Source organism: Falco punctatus (assembly GCF_963210335.1).
Source record: "Falco punctatus genome assembly, chromosome: 1".
NCBI lineage: Eukaryota > Metazoa > Chordata > Aves > Falconiformes > Falconidae > Falco > Falco punctatus.
The window spans coordinates 83,872,526-83,889,310 of record NC_137580.1 but is presented as its reverse complement, the minus strand read 5'-3'; the positions used below and the strand labels follow the sequence as shown (position 1 = coordinate 83,889,310).

Here is a 16,785-nt window from a genome sequence, read left to right as displayed (position 1 = left end):
ATTTCACAGTTTAGTAGGTGATATATGATTAATAAGACAGAAAAAGGGGATGGGAGGAACTCATGGAACAACACTGGTGGGGATGAGAATAACCTTAGTGTGTCACTAGGCTGAATAGATCTGCTGTCCCCGTGCACTGCTCAAATGCTTCATGTGCATCTTTTGGAAGTTTTGAGTTGGAGATTTAGAGGGAATTTAACTGTGGCAGCAGAAGTTTCTGTCTTTCACATATCTGCATGCTGTCCTTCCAGTTAATTAATTGGAATTGCATGATGCCCTTGTAAATTAAGTCTTAAATATCGTAGGGTTTTTTTGACAGACCTACACCTGATCCTGATGTAGTAAAACCAGCCACCTATTCGTTAATGTCCATGAAGTGGACAGTCACATAGGTATCTTTATATGTATCATTTTGGTGATTTGCTAAGTTTCTTCTGGGAATAGGAAGCGCAAGTCAATTGCATTTCATGCTAGACTTTACATTGATTCATTTAAAATTGTCACAATGCTGATGCTATGGTGTTTGGGTTTTTAAAATTCTTTTCCATTTTTAAAAAACTTCCATTATTTTTCTTTTTTCCTGAGGAAGCATCTTAAAATATGTCTAATTCTTACTTGCTGTAGGTAGTATTAAAGTTGATTGGCTTATGATATAAGGAAGGGAAGCTAATTTTGCCTGAGGGGAGAACTGCTTTATTGGATCTTTTCTTGGGTTATGATGCTAAACCACAAACAATTAGGATCTTACCCAAAGATCAGTGGGAGCTTTTCAGCTGGTTGCAGTGACTTTGGGTTGTGCCTGTCTCAATAATTTATGGTCTCTATTGAGTTATTTTGCAAATGGTGTTTGATTGTTGGCCAGAACCGAAAATGCTAAGCAAACGATTAAGTAGTTTTGAACTACCCCAAATTCAGGAAAATAAGGTTCCTCAGAAACATGGGCATTTCAAGTTACGTTTACATGAAGATGTAGTGTATTTGAGGTGGTTGATCCCAAACCATTTTTAAACAGGAATTTGAGAATGTTGACGTTGCTAACTCCATCCAAAGACATTCGAAATACCAAACCTAATGATCCCTTTTAAGCTAGGAAGCACTGTGAGTTTTGTGGGTGAGCTAGCAAGGAAACAGGATTTCTAATGGTACTTTGTATAAGCTTTGCTGAAACTTTGTTATTAATGTAAAGAGAAATCCTGACAAACTTGCAGTCTCTAATGATTAATATTAGTCAGGTTTTTTCTGCATAGTTCTGTGTCCCTACATTTTATAGAGAAATTATTGAAACCAAATTTTTGCATTTACCCTCTGAAATTAATTTTTTGCAAGGGACTGATGACCACACTAAGCCTTGTTTTGTAGGTTTATGATGGACTTCAGTCTTGTTGCCTGCCCTGGCAAAATGTTTATTCAACAAAGCTGAATTTATTAGTTTAGATTGGCTTGCATTGTTTGTATTGTATATCTAACCATCACTTTCAAGCAGCTTTTAGAGGCACATGTAATGAGAAAGATGTTAATGGAACATGCTGTGTAGCTGGGAGAGCAAGTGCTAGTCAGCTAGTACAAATGCAGTTTTAACAGACTAGTCATTTAACTTGTTTTGTTTTATTCTGCACAGTTTGGAAATGATTCGTCATGTCTGCAGCCTGCAACATCACAGAAAATATTTGATCAGACCCAGTTTTTAGAAGAGACACAGATTTCTAAGTCTCATGTCACCACCTTAAATCAAGAACATCATCATTGGCAGTTTTTAGTAAGTCCTGACTTCGATTTTACTATTTTATGTCATCTGATGAATTTAAAAACAAGTCTAGCTTTGCAGTCCATGCTGCTTCTGTTGGTTGGTTGGTTGGGTGTTTTTGTTTGCATGTGCACTTAACGTCAGGGGGTCGAGCTTTTCTAATGGTGAGTGTTCGTGAGAAGGAGGGTTTAGCTCCATGATCTTTATAGCAATAGATTCTGTATTGATTTCTTAGAATCTTGTAGAATGGTAGTAGTACTTAATATATATGCGTACTTGTGACATGATTTAAGCATGAAATGAGAATTTAATGAACAAAACCGTGATATAAATAGTAATTCCAATGCTTTGCTCTGCATGCATGAATACGAAAGTGCAGGATCCAGTGCTTAACTGTTGTGATGAACACATGCGAATCTGTTTTGGTGTATATGTCCTGCCACTTGATTCTAAATGTCAGCAGATTTTTTTCCAGTTGGAGTTCTATATGTTTGCATGCATTCTGATTTTGGGGCACCTTTTGCTTTCAGAGAACATTTTAGAAGGGTCTGTTGAATATAAAAGTTATAGGATAATGTTTGTGTACCTGAAGACAACTTCCAGAGAGCAATATTTGTGCCAGTGAGGTGTCTTGAATTCTTCCTTTTAGATAAAATACTTTCACTTAAGTACAAAGACATTTGAATGCATAAATGGACAGATTTCTACTTCTTTTTAAAATCAGAGTTCCAGGTGGAACAGTACATTTTTTTCCCCCAGAATTAATAGCTGTTTTATCTGCTTTTGCTTTTATTACAGCAAGGAATTTACTAATTTTTGGACTATGAAGTTATAATAAGTGTGATTTTATTTAAAAAAAAAATTGGTAATTAAACCACAAATATTATGAAGAAGGAAGACAAGCTTTTGGGAGTTTTTGGAGAAACTAGATTGAATAGCTTGAGCTGAATTTTGGAGTCAATTTTCAATACTAATACAGTTAGTGAGTAGAGGAGGAGATCTACTGTGTATGGGGTTATCCTCTAAAAACCTTCTTAGTTGCCCAGGATAGCTTAAGCCATAATTTCACAGTTGTCCTTTTCATAGAAGTGCCCACTTAATCAAGCTACTTCTTCCCCTGCCCCACCCCAGTGTTTTTTTTTTAGTACAGATCAGTTCCTCATGTAGTTCCTTCTACAGCTGCTTGAGGAGTTGTAATGGCACATTTGGAAAGTGTAGCATGGCTATGGGGAGTGAGCAATGGGCAGCTGACTGGTCTCATGCTACTGCTAGCAGAATCAAATCCTAGCACTTAACAGTGCATAATCATACCGGGACACGACAATCCTTGTACGAACTTCCAGAATTGCAGATACTGTCTATATTTTATCTGTCATTTGAGAAACACTGAAAAAACCACAACTCACTGACTTGATTCAGTAATGATAGTGAAGCAAATAATATTGATAAGTTTGGAGCTCTACATTGCCTTTACTTGTTTATGATATAGTGTTAGTAGAAAGAACCATTGCTTCTGAATGTAAAGAAATGTCAAAACTTTGTGACTTGGCAAGGAAACATCTATCATCTGTAAGCAGTGGGGGTTTTGCTAACAGCTGAACCAAATTGTGTTAAAATTTTATTCTTTCTTTATTCAAGAGTAAAGCATCTGAAATTGTGTTTAGACCTTCCAGTTCAAGATGGAGTAAGCATTACTGTTGTTTGTTTCAGGTAAATCTGAACTCAGAGTAAGCTACAAGTTTCAGAGATTTCATTTAGATATAAACTTCAGGGCTTTGTTTCTTAACCTACTGCTGTTCTACTGAGAAATATTATTTTCAAATGAGATAGAATAACATTACCCTCCAGTGCTAAAACAATTATACTTTTTAAAATTCAGTTTACAAAACAAAACCTCAAAGCTGAAATGTGCTCCCTGAATGTTTATGTCCCAACATTGGTAGCCAGTGCTCTGCGTTCTCCTTGTCAAAGATACAGGTGATTTTACTGGTATTGAGTTACTCTTTATTTTAGGAAATATGTTTATTGTGGTGGTACTGTTCAAAAACAGAGGGTCATGTGTTCAGGGATGATACAGTGAGTATATTACTCTTCAGGAAGCCTGATTCCTAATGGGCAACTATAGAGAAGATAGAGCCAAACTCTTCGTAGAGATGCAGAGTGAAAGCACAAGAGACAGGCTCTAGCAAGGGAAATTCTTGTTAGATCTATGGGTGTTGAGGAGGAAATCTTTGTAAAGAGAATGGTCATTTTGCAGAGGGGTTGTGGAGTCTTCTTCCTTGGAGAGATGAAAACCTCAACTGGTGAAAGCCCTGAACAAACTGATCCAGCTCTGAAGCTGGCCCTGCTTTGAGTAGGAAGTTAGACTAGGGAATCTCCAGAGTCTTCCAGCCTAGATTATCCTATGATTATATAAATACAAATGCTTTCTTCCATGCATAAATTTTCCTTTTTTATGATTATTGATTGTATGTACCTGTCCTTACAAAATGGCCCCAGTACATTTACAGTGAGTTCAAACAATAGATTCTTGAAAGTATACAACGGGAAATACTAACATCATGTTTAGTGTAGCATGGTATCCTTCTGTGGACTATCTTTATGATTGTACATAATGCTCTTAAATTCTATAGAGAATAAACTGTATTCTTTTTAATGTATAAGGGGCAGAGGAGTTGCTACTAAAGGTTTATTCTATTAAGCATGCTTTACAGCTGTTAATGTAGTTTCTGCACTCCACAGAGTTGATTGCAATTCATTATTCCACAATTGAAGTCATAGTTGTATTTAAACAAGACCTGATCCTATAATTGGGCCTGCATATATGAATATTTGCTACTACGGTATACCCTTCCATTTTAAAAATGAAGTATTGTGCCAGCCTAAAAGCATGTACATCTATATCTGTGTGAAGAACATGTGCATACTGTAAGCCTTTTAGACCCTTCAGGACTGACAGCTGTTACGAAAGATAAGATACTGTGATTTACTTTCCAATGATAATGAGTTCTGAGGAGCATATCTGTTGTTCAATTACTTGATCCACGCTTCTTGGTGACTGAGTTATAAATAGTAGTTCATATATCACCTTTGATCTTCATCTTCAAAGCACTCTGCAACGAGTAACTAACAGAATAATTTAAAGAAAATTAATAAAAGGACACCTTTTTAAAATCTGATGTTCTCACTATTCTTACATTGTACCTTATTGAACTGAAAGTTAAAAGCTTATAGCTTTGCTTTAAGAGCCTGATATTTGAAGCTTGAGGTTCTAAACTTGGTGCTGGATTTATCCATTTGAAGGGTATGACTTTGATTGCATCAAAAGTAATAATATTTAATATTACAAGAGAAAAGTGCATAAATGAGATATTTTGAATTGTCTGTTCATACCTTCTTTGCATCTCTGCTTCTGAAAAGAATAATTACATAGCTGTAACGTGAACTGAATGTTAAGGTCTGGTGAAAGACTTTTCTGGTAAAAAAAAAAAGTCAGTCTTCTAATGTTGTGTGTGGAAGTTCCCTTAACAGAAGGCGTTTGAGAAGTTAGGTAGTTGTTTGTAGACCCAGACCCAGTACACTTACAGAAGTCCAACTTGAGGCAAAAACTGGATGCCACTGAAATTAGTGGGACTTTTGCTGTTAATTTCATTCACACAAATGATTCATGCTTTTAAAGTCATGCTGTAAACCAAAAAGCAATGGTTTGGATTAGGGTCTTCAGAACAAAATAAATGATTATTTGCAGCAATTTCTTTCAGTCTGGCATAGACTGTATCTTTAAGTCCATTCAGAATCTATTCTCACTGCTCAATATGTCACTGTTTAAAGGGAACACAAGAAATCTACATGGTTGCTGGGCAGTAGCAGCCTTCGGGATAAAGGGTAAACTTTGTACACCCAAACCGCCTCTATTTAAAACACTATTGTTTACATAGTATTGTAGTATGGATAGTGAGAGCACTACATACTCTGAGGCCAAGATTAAATTTTCTTAACAAAATATTAAATAATGTTTCTTTCATAATGTAGTTACAGTACTTTGGGGCAAAATTTTAAGTTAACTGTTCACTCCTCTTTAATTTTTAATGAATTGCTGTAGCTGTATCAGTAACAGTAACTTTTATCTTTCACACTCAGGATCAGAAGAAATAAGTGCAATTTTTCGTGCTGGTACTGTACGTTTCAGCCGTGGTTTCACTGCCAGAGGAAAATCCTGTATTTTAGTAAACAGAGACCAAATTTTTTATTCTACAGATAAATGTTCTCTTTGCCTTCTGTCATTAGCTTTCTGTGTACGTAAATATAACAGACTTGCACCAGTTACCTGTTAGTTACCATGCAACAGCAGCATTTGACACTGCCTGCAGCTGCAGAGAATGACGTACAGCTACCTGATTGTAAATTAAAGTGCTCTGAATTTTGAATTGAGGTTGATAAAAAGGACATTAGTGTGAGTATAATGCCAGTTTCACCACAGTAGCAACGTGTCAGCAGTTTCTATAACAACAGCAGTTTGCTGAGATACAGCCATCCATCTCATGTTCGTGATGGAAAAACTGTGATTACGTTAGTCTTTTGTGATACATAGTTTTCTCTGAAATGCACACTGTACTCCATTTAAGCCTTTATACCTTTGTGCAAAGCAAGATTCTGTCATACTTCCCGAAGATTCACTTAGGTTAATTGTTTACTGAGGTCAAAGCACTATATGTTTATAATAGGCAAAAACTGGACTGAAGGAAACAATTTTTTTTTTTATTTGTAAATATTTTGAGTCTTGCTTGCTATTTGAAGATGGTTTATGTTCCTTAATGCTGGCAGAACAGAGAGGCTGGATATTAGTGTAATAATCATAAATAGGAATGCTTGACATATGGTTGGTGTTTAGCCTAGATAGCTGGCTCTATGAAAGGAACTTTTTAAGGTTACCTGTATTTCCTGTGCCCTGTACATGTGTGAAATTGCTAGCAATGAAAACAACAATATCCATGGTCAAAACCAGTATCTGGATTTTGATAAATGCTGAAGTTAATCACAGTTTATTTGAATTTTTAATATTTTGGGTCTCGTGAGCATTTTTAAACATACAGCACTGAGTGCCAATGAGGTATTTTAATAGTTTATTTCCTTTTAACATTCAATCCTCAGTTTTCCATATCAACAGAATGACTTATACAACCTTCCATTTCTAGTGATACTTTCTAGATTAATTATTGCCTGTGCAAATGTAGAATTCTGTTCTGTGACTTTGTTGACACAGTGCCAGTATAATAAAAGCTTTTTCTATCTGCAGGCTATGAAGAGAACTTCTATCAAGAATAAATCTTAATGTGTTTTTAAAAACACTCTTTCCTAATCAGAGTTTATGCTGGTTGTTACATTCCTGAAAGAGAGAAAGCAGTAATAATTATAATAGTAATGTTAATAAATAGTAATAACAATAATAATAACAATAGTAATAATAATAAAGATACTTAAAGGCCCAAACAATGAGGCATGTCCAGTATGAGATTGAATTAAATCAGTAGCCATGAAAGCAGGCTTCTTTTCTTTCTTTCTTTCTTAGAACATAATTTTCTTACTCCCTCAAAGATTTTTGATTCAAATATGACCTTTTAATAAAAACAGTTTTGTAACATAGTTTCCATCTTTTTTTTTCTTTTCGGTGGACTGATCAGAGCCATGGTCAGGATAGGTCAGGAGGGGCACCAGCTAGGAGCAGATACTCTCAAGCTTTGTTGCTGCTGCTACCTGGAGCTGACTGGTTTACACACGTGATGGTGGCTGTTAAGGGAGCTCTGGAGAAGTGGGGCATGCTCAGACATTCAAAAGAGCATAGCTGAGTCAGGCCTTTAGCCAGCTGAGGGCAATTTTGCCTGTGCTGGATGTAATGCTGGCTTGTTATGATTCTGGAAAAAATATGCTATGTATTATTCAAGTGTTACATGTCTGTAGTTGTGATTTCTCTCAAAATATATCCATTAATCCTGCTGGATTATAAAATTCAAATGTAAGGCATTCTGATAACCCTTATTGTATATGGTATACTGAAACCTTGTAGTCTTACAATAAAAACCTAGGCTTTTGGGTTTTGTGACTGCAGATTTAAGAGACATCCCAAAATGATCTCAGTATAACTGAGATAACTGAGCAGTGAATCCGGTCTAAACAAGCAAGAGCAATGAAACATTCTTATCTCTATTCCTCTATAACTGAGCTAATTAATATCTAAGGAAAGTCAAAGATAAATTCAGGAACTGAATGCAGATTTTCTTATTCCCAGGTGGTGCTTAAAGGGCGTTCTTTCTTTTTGCATTTTGTACTCTGTCATGTAAATGCATCCAGCCAACAAACAGCCAGTGATGCAAACTGAACTTCAGAGGTTCCACCTCCTCTAAAACAATTATTTTTTGAACCTGGAATATGAGTTTGGATTCTGTTTAAGAGACTCTGTGTGTGTATATATATTTAAAAAAAAATAATAATGATTTTGTGTTTATGCATGTAGTCTATATTTTCATAAATCTCACTACCCAGTGTTCTGTTCGTTGCTGTCCTGAAGGGACGCCATCTGCGTAAGCCTAGCTGTATATATTATTTTTCTCCTAAATGTACTGTCTGTTGTCACAGTCCCAGTTTCTTTCTAAATTGCCTCAACAAATGTAATACTTGTATTAAACAAGAAAGCTAAAGAATCTTAATGCATTATCAGTTGCAGAAAAACAAAAGGCTTATGGTGCAAGGTAATTTATTACTTCATTTTTTCTGAAACACATGATAAGATTAATATTTTGCTTATGCTTTTTCCTATCCTAATTGCATTTACCTCTTGTTTAATCATCTTTAAGACAAAATAGTATGTCTGAGGAGAGAATGATTTAATTAACTTTTGTGCTAATGAATCAAGACTGCAGACTTTTGTAGTAAACTCACTTGGAAGGTTTCTTGTCCAGTAAATAGGTTGGACACAAACTTTTGGTGATTTAAAAAACATAAGCCTTAAACTTAAACCCTGTACTAAAATCTTTAGGCTCAGTGGTGTTACTACTGAATTTAGAGGTGAACTAGATGATGGTTCTCTGAATGTGGCTTGAGATGTAATTTACAAATAATTTAGGGGACTGAATGACTCTCTTTATAGGATGCATGAGAATTTTTATTTTAACTTCAAATAGGTATTACATGAAAACTGGATGATGGAATGCTAGTGCATATCAAAGCTTCCTCCCATAGGAACAGCAGAAATACCTTGGTTGGTTGTTTGGTTCGTATTCAGATCTAGAGCTATCTTAGACTTTCTGCTGAGGCTTCCAAAAAACTAACAATTTAGTACTAATTTTGCTGCTGTGTTTTATGTTATGAAACAAGTGGTTCTTAAACTTTTAGTTGTCGTATGGTTCTCAAACTGAACTACACTGAGTCCTTCAATGCATTGCTGAGATACTCTTCAGTAGCCTTTGTATGGCTGAAGATTGCAATCATTACTCTAATGAGTGACAAATAGGTGGCAAAAGGATCTCTGTTCCGTTAAAACTGATGACCTAAAGCCAAAAGAGTCTGTATTCCATTTCTAAATATCTGCAAGTCTTTTTGCTAATGTTAGTGTTAAATTTTTTCCGCTTAATACAGGCCAAATTCTGATAACCAGTAGTACCATGGAAGTCAGCAAGGCTAGTAATATGAGTATTGCAAGCAAGATACAGCCTTGTCTGTGTGAATACTCAATTTTTTCTCTATCAGCATATATATGTAGACTAGATCATTATTTGAACAAACTTTTCACTCTGTTTCCTAGAGAAGTACTAGTGATTAGATCTGCAGCAAGAAGGCTGCTCAAAGCTAGCAGACTTGCTTTTCTCTGGCTAAAAACCACCAGAAGTGCTGGATCAAAAATCCAGTTCATATAAATGCTGTACAAAGTGTATAGCACTTTTTCAAGGCAGCACACCTGGGAGAAAGGTATTTTAAATGAAATCCCTTTCTGAATATGGATATTAGAGCCTATGATGAGCCCATGGCTTGGTGATGTACATCAGAGATAAAAGACGTATTGGGGAAAAGCATACTGAATGTCAAAAAGATGTATAAAACTGTATTTCTGAGCTGTCATCTTTCATCAAACATAACCAGAAAACCTGAGATGTGTGAACAGGAACATATTAGTGTGTATTGAAGTTTACAAATTCATGTCTAAACCTGTGCTTAGCACTCATGCATATTTTATATGCACAGATTCTGTATTTGTATCTATGGGGAGCTTAGTACAGATTCCAAATGCAAAAGGCACTTTACTGGCAAATGTTGATTTTTTTTTTTTAAAAAAAAGGTCCTATGAGGAGTTTAAAACTGACAAGGTAAGTCATGCAGAATGTTTGTGTTTAGATAAAACTACATAATTACAGGCCCAGATTTTTTAATTCTTATAGTAAATTGACCTGAAGTTAAAATTGGTAGGACTGTAGACCTCAGCATTGTTCCTTCAGCAAATATTCCTGCAACTTGGAACATTCACTTTATACCAGGAAATAGTGCAAGTGACTTTCTCTTTCTCAGCATGAAGTACCATGATGAGAATAAATGAATTTGGGAGTTGGACAAGACCAGTTTACTAAAGTCATGGAAACTTCTGCTTGTCTGTTTAAATGGTTTTGAGACTGCATCTCTGATTTGAAGCAGCAGTTGTGATCCTGCCCTCCAAGAAGCATTCCAGTTCTTTTTTTAATTGATTAAGGTTGTGTGTATGAAGCTCTGAGTGTCTTCAGACACTTGAAAATATTCATTGCGCACTGGCAGCATGCAAGATTGCTGTTAAATAGTGAGATGTGTGAAAGTTATTTACCGATGTAAGTAATTGGCACAAGCTCCTCCACTGATAATGCAGACAGCTTACAATGTACTTCAATAAGCATAAGATTTTGTAGAACAGGGCTCTCAAATGGCTTGTATAGTTGTAGCTAACCTGTGTAAATACATTCTAACAGTAGCTATGCTGTGTAAAGACTGGCTAACAAGTGTGGAAGTGTGCCCATCAGTCTTACCATTTTTTATCATGCTGGGAGAGAGGCAACCACCAGCTATATTCTGGACTGCAGGCTGAGTAACATTTAGCAGCATGTTCTATATAAATAGCAACTTTTTCTCTCCTTGGGGAGTATGTACTGTTATTGGTCCATCATGTGGGACCTTGGTATAGCTTATTTTATTTCGGAGGACCAGAAGTATACTATGTTGCTTAAAATAAACAGTTTTGAAGTAATCATTAGTTGGGATGTTTTCTCTTACTCTTTCCTTATGCACACAGCTGTCTGTAAAGTACCTGCATTGCCCTTGAAGAAACTTTGATAGGTGATTTTCTGTATTTGGGGGAAAGTTGCAATGTAAGTGCTTTGCTTCTCAAATCTAATGACAGTGAGATCTCATTTTTGGATTTCACTGAATGTTCCTCCAGAGTGGCTTCACTGGATAATTATTCTCTTCTTAAAAAAGTAGTATTTTCAATTAGTTCTTTGTTACCTGAGAGGCATTGGGTGGATGAGGGAAATGAGTCGTGCTCAGAGTAGCAAGCAGATAATGAGCTATATAAATAATTAGCAACACGTTTTAAAAATATGCTCATATAGAGCCAAAAGTATCTTGGCTTGAGTACATGGTCTCAAAGATGTAATTGAGACTATTCTTTTCAGCAAGGCAAATATAATTTAACTCTTTCCCTGTGTGGGTTTTTAAAACTCATAACATGTGAAATGTAGTCATAAAGGAACAGAATACGATTCAAAGCAAAGCACACTACATTAAGATTACTCATGAACATATTTTAAAACTTCCTGGTTCCTTCTTTAGCAGTAGGTGGCATATTTTGTGTAGTTGCTATGAAGATTTGCAGGTAATTTCTAATAGTTGAAGTTCCAGAAACAAAATTCTCTCTTCACCTGGAGAAAAAGTGAATGCAAACATTTGAAATGTATTCTTAACAGCTGTATCATTACAGTTAACAGAAGATAAAATGCAGTTCTAGACATAACCTATGCTTCCAAAGAAGACTAGAGAATTCATTTCAATGGGATTTGATCTTTACAAAAATCCAAGGCTGATATTATCTGTGAAACTTTATTGAAATAAGAAAACAGCTATATAATTATATATCTATTAAGAAGGGGGTGGTCCGTTACCTCTTTACTAACAGTTCCCTAGTTACTTGTGGGCAGGCAGAATTTTAGTTGAATATGGTGGGAGGGTGTGTGAGGAACCTGTCAGATTCACAGCTATCATTGCACAATGAAATGCTGCTGTTTCTGGCCAAATCACTCGGTTATGTTCATGTAGCCATATGACCAAGCCATGTAGCTCTGTTCTAAGTGTTCTGGCTGAGCTGTTTTTGGTATTTCAAAATCCTGTGGGGTTTTTTGTTTATTTATTTATACACTAGCATATTCTGCCCTAATTGCTGACATATTTGTGTGTCATTAAAGAAGGATCTTTATTCTTCACATTTCTAGTTCAGTTTTATAGATTAGGAGTTAACAGGTGGTTTGGACAAGTGTCTAGGTCTAGGCCTTGTCTTTCAGATGTGACTCTTGCTACTATACTCCATATGGTAGATAAGTAAAATCCAAAATAATACTTTCAGTATTTTGGCTACATTGTTAATAAAATACATACTCATTTTCGTAAATAATAATGGCAAAATTGGGTTACATACATCTGTTTTAGGTAGGTTTTCCCTTATAGCAACTGCTGAAGAAAGTATCTGTTATTCCTGATGGGACACCCAGTAGACAAGAACCACTTGCTTTCAGAAAAGGAGTGCTGAAGCCAAGACCCAGTAACTTCACCTCAATACTTTATTAGATAAAATTCATATAGTTTTTTAACTATACGGTGAGGATCCATTTGCTGGCCTAAAAGTGATGTGTGCTGCTGGATTTACATGTGTGCTAAAGCAACTTGTGGGCAGTAGTCCAATCACAGAAATGCATTGCTTTCTTTGATTACTTTCTCTGCTAGTAAAAATAAGACTCAAAGCCAAGGATATGAGCAGGCAGAGTCATACTGTGACTTAAGAGATGTGATATATATGTTTGGGTGGGTTTTTTCTCTTACAGATTTAAGTGGAGAAGTACTAGAGGGAAGCTGGCCCAGCTACTCTCCTGGCAGTGCCTTGTTTTCGTTGTGGATTAACAGGGAACTCCAATCCGCAAGGCCGTCAATCTGGTGCCTTTCATCAGCACTGAATCACTTTAAAAAGAAAAATGAGTGCATGTGATTATTAAAAGCATTTCCATTTGTAACATACTGTGGCAGTTCAGCTCAGACACCAGAAAATAAGAATATTCTATATTAAAAGGATGTTGAATGTGGAAATTTATGAAATACATAAATGTGGCAAAAAATAGACATACGGCTGTCACTTTATGGAGTTGTGATACCTATCGACACTTTACATGATGGTGTTCCCTTTACTTATGATATGACATCACATCTATATCTATGATATCAGCATCAGCAAAGACATTAGAGACTGGAGTCCAGAGGGATAGTGATTAGCATATTTTAAAATTTCCTGTACTGACTGCTTAAATACATTTGCATTAATAGAAAGATGAGACTCTTCTTGATGTTCTCTGCATGACAAAGGCTAAAAATAGTTTTATGAGATCTTTGGCTGCAGTTCTATTAAATTTTAACAATTTGGGGGAAAGGAAAACACTTTTGAAAGGTTATAATTAATGAGTTATGTGGTGGTGTTTTTTTAAGTATACCAAAATAACATGAAGAAGTTGGGACAAGTATGCTGTTTTGGTATTTTGATGGTTTGCAGTCTAGCTTCCCACTTGAGATGGTGGCAGGCTTTGCTGTTACCTGCTTTTAGCAGTTAGCCCTCTGCAGCTGTTGAGGAAGGAATTCAGTGTGTAAATTTGGAGATGATTGCACAGAAAGAAACAAAGCAAAGTGTTATGCCTACCACTCTCTCATTTTGAAAGGCAATCCAGCATGGTGTAACTTTGAGAGAATGTAAATTATGTTTAAATAGTTGACAGTTTAAAAATTTAGATCAAGGTCCAGAAAAACTTAAGGTTTGAAAACATCTATTTTCCTGTTGGAGTAGGATCAAAAAAATCACCCGTGGAAATACAGCATGCATGTAATTCTAGGCATACTGTTGTGGAGAGAAGAGAAACAAACCAGGCTGCTGATACGAAGTGAAGAAACCAGCATTAGGTCATGCACTGAAGTCATGATGTATGGCATGAATTTTTAGGCCCACTAGTTCCATTAAATGCTGTCTGGGATGAGACAGGGATGTTCAGAAAGTAGGAGCAGCTGTTTTCAGCTCACTGCCATAATCATAAACAGTATTGCAGTGGGCAGCAAGATGATTATTAGAACAACTCTTAACAGCTGGAACCCACCAGAATTGTCATTGCCATCATTGCTGTGTGCTCCAAGATTGGCACGTGCTCTGGTAATTTGCAGTTTCTGAATGAGCATAACCATCCAAGCACATACGCTGTGTTGACAGAGGAAAGATACAACGCTATAAAAGAGATTTTTGCATATTTTTAATGAATGAACATTCTGATTTTCTCATTAAGTATCACTTCCTTGTTAAGATGCTGAAGTTTAACAACTGTGTTCTCAGCCATCTTTGGAAGCAAGCCCATGCTTAAAGGTCAGAGAACAAAAGCCATATTTTTTCATAACATATCCTTGTAATACGTGACCTACAGAATTTAAACCAGAATGTGCAGGAACCCTCTAGTACTAGAGTAAAAAAGAAGTTTCGTGCTTCTGAAGAAGTTTTCAAAGTATGAGAAATGTGTTGTTGCAGATGACTAAACAAAGCAGTGTTGCAGACCATAGAGGAACAATGCATTTGTTAAGAAAATGATGTATCAGCAGTTCAGTGATCTATACAGATGTTAAGGGAATTATTAGCTGATAACTCAGTTGAGTGGATGGGAGGGTAGAGGATTAAAGCCCAGTCTTACAATTAAAACCTATTCAGCCTTTTTAATTAAGATGCAGACAGTAATTTTCTCATAACTTTCTCCTTTTAGAATGGAGAAATGCTTTAGAATTTAGAATGGTCAAATGCTTAGTGAGATGTTTCTGGATGTCTGACTCCATGTTGCAGTACTCTCAACATGCTTATTAAAGGACTTACTGTCAATTTATATGTTGTATGTAAACTCAATTGAGAAATACTTACTACAGGAATGACAAGTTATAATTTAAGACTGCCTTTTCTTTTCTTTATGGAGATGTGTTCTTCATCTCTTTAGCTTACCTTTTGTATTTAAACAATTACATGATACAAGCAGTCACTACTCAAACATCAATGCACAGTATTACGTTTAATATGTAGTTCATTATGTCTGTGCATTTTGGTTATTTGGGGGGGGTTGACTTGGTGTTTCAGAATTCTGATTGTTTCACATTTGGTGCATGCTTGATTTCTGACACTAGCATATTCATTATCCTAAATACTGCTACAAGAGTTTGCTAGTAACTAAGATTTTTCTTGATACAAGTGATTCAGTGACCTTAAGATTGGTATTTTTTAGACTTTACTAGTTCTTTACACGTAAGTTTCATAATTTTAACCCGTTTATTTAAACATAAATAAGGGGTGTACTCTTCTACCACATGTGCACACAGTGAAATGCACAGCCTTTTGTGAAGGTGTAGGACTACATAATGGTCCTGTCTGTACAATCCTGACTTTATTAATGTTCATTTTCATGTTTAGGAGGTAAAACCCCAAAACTTCTGCATCCATGTTTCTTAAATTCAATATATAAATTATCATTCCACATAGTGATGTAATATATATTAGTAAATATTATATATCTATATATATGTATATATATATAGATGTAATATAACATAGGTACTTTAGAGATAGTCTGTATTACTCTGTTTTGAGAATAAATGAAGGGGAAAAGCTTTGAGGTTTTATTCCTCTTAAAAGGAGGGGAGGGGAAAGCCGTCAGCGCTGCAAAAAGAAGCATTTGGATGTACTAGTAGCATTGTGGCAGATGTGATGTAAATATGGATAGGTGACAGAATGGAGACATAAGGATGATTCATAATCTTAGCAGGGAAAAAGTAATAAAATAGGTAAGCTGCTGTAATGGTATGATGTTCAGAGCACTTCTAGGAGTTTCCCCCAGGATATTTTGACAACCAATGATAATTTGCAGAGAGTTTGGAATATTTCAGCCCAGCTAAACACCCCATGTGAGAAGCTTTTTCATGCTTTTTTGAAAGATTGGAGCCTCTGAGGTCGTTATCTGGCCTTGAAAGCTCAATAGTTTTTATCACCCTATTTCTGGCATAATATTTTCTGTTTCAGCACTTAGACTTTTATTATTCTATCAGTTGGCTTCTATCAAAAAATGTGGCTTGAGGTTATTTTTAAAGTTAACCAAAATCCCTTAAATTTCAGAATTTTAACAAAAAAAGGCTCAGTTCATAGCTAATTTTATCTCAACTGTGGTTTTCGAAGTCTTAATCTCTTATTTCCATCTTCAGCTGTGCTCCTGTAGAAGAGCTCTGTAATCGTACTGCTCACTGTAGGGAGAATTCTGAATAGAGCTAGAAGAAGCATTTATGTGTTAAAACCTTTTGTCTTTTTTTTATTAAGTTTTCTATATTTGCATTATGATCTGAAAAGGAAAGAGAATGTGTTAGTCACGCTGGCCTGTATTTACATGCTAATCTTAGTATTCATGCAAATACAGTTTATTTGGGAGATTTGGCTGGAAGAGGACAGTCAAATGTATGCACTGAACTTCAAACCCATGAGCTATAACTTTGTAATGTCAGTAGTAAGCTTGCTAGAGGCAGTTCCTGATTATATGAGAGAAATCTTGGATTTGTTGGATGATGATTACATTATGGATCTCTGAAACCTGTCTTTAGATGCAGCACGCTCAGGGGCAATATTAGGCTCCAGAGCTTCCTACCAATTTCATAGCAAACTTGATTAAGCCATTAAATTGCAGATCATTGCTGACAGTAAATTAATTCTTAAT

The 16,785-nt window shown here is 35.8% G+C and overlaps 1 protein-coding gene across 1 annotated transcript in view; it reads left to right on the top strand.

The window, feature by feature from the left end:
• RIMBP2 (RIMS binding protein 2) overlaps positions 1 to 16,785 on the top strand; it is a 158,265-nt gene that overhangs the window by 40,591 nt on the left and 100,889 nt on the right. The window contains exon 4 of the mRNA XM_080404433.1: positions 1,619 to 1,756. Coding sequence (XP_080260559.1) covers positions 1,619 to 1,756 — 138 coding nt within the window. The remainder of the gene's footprint in view (positions 1 to 1,618; positions 1,757 to 16,785) is intronic.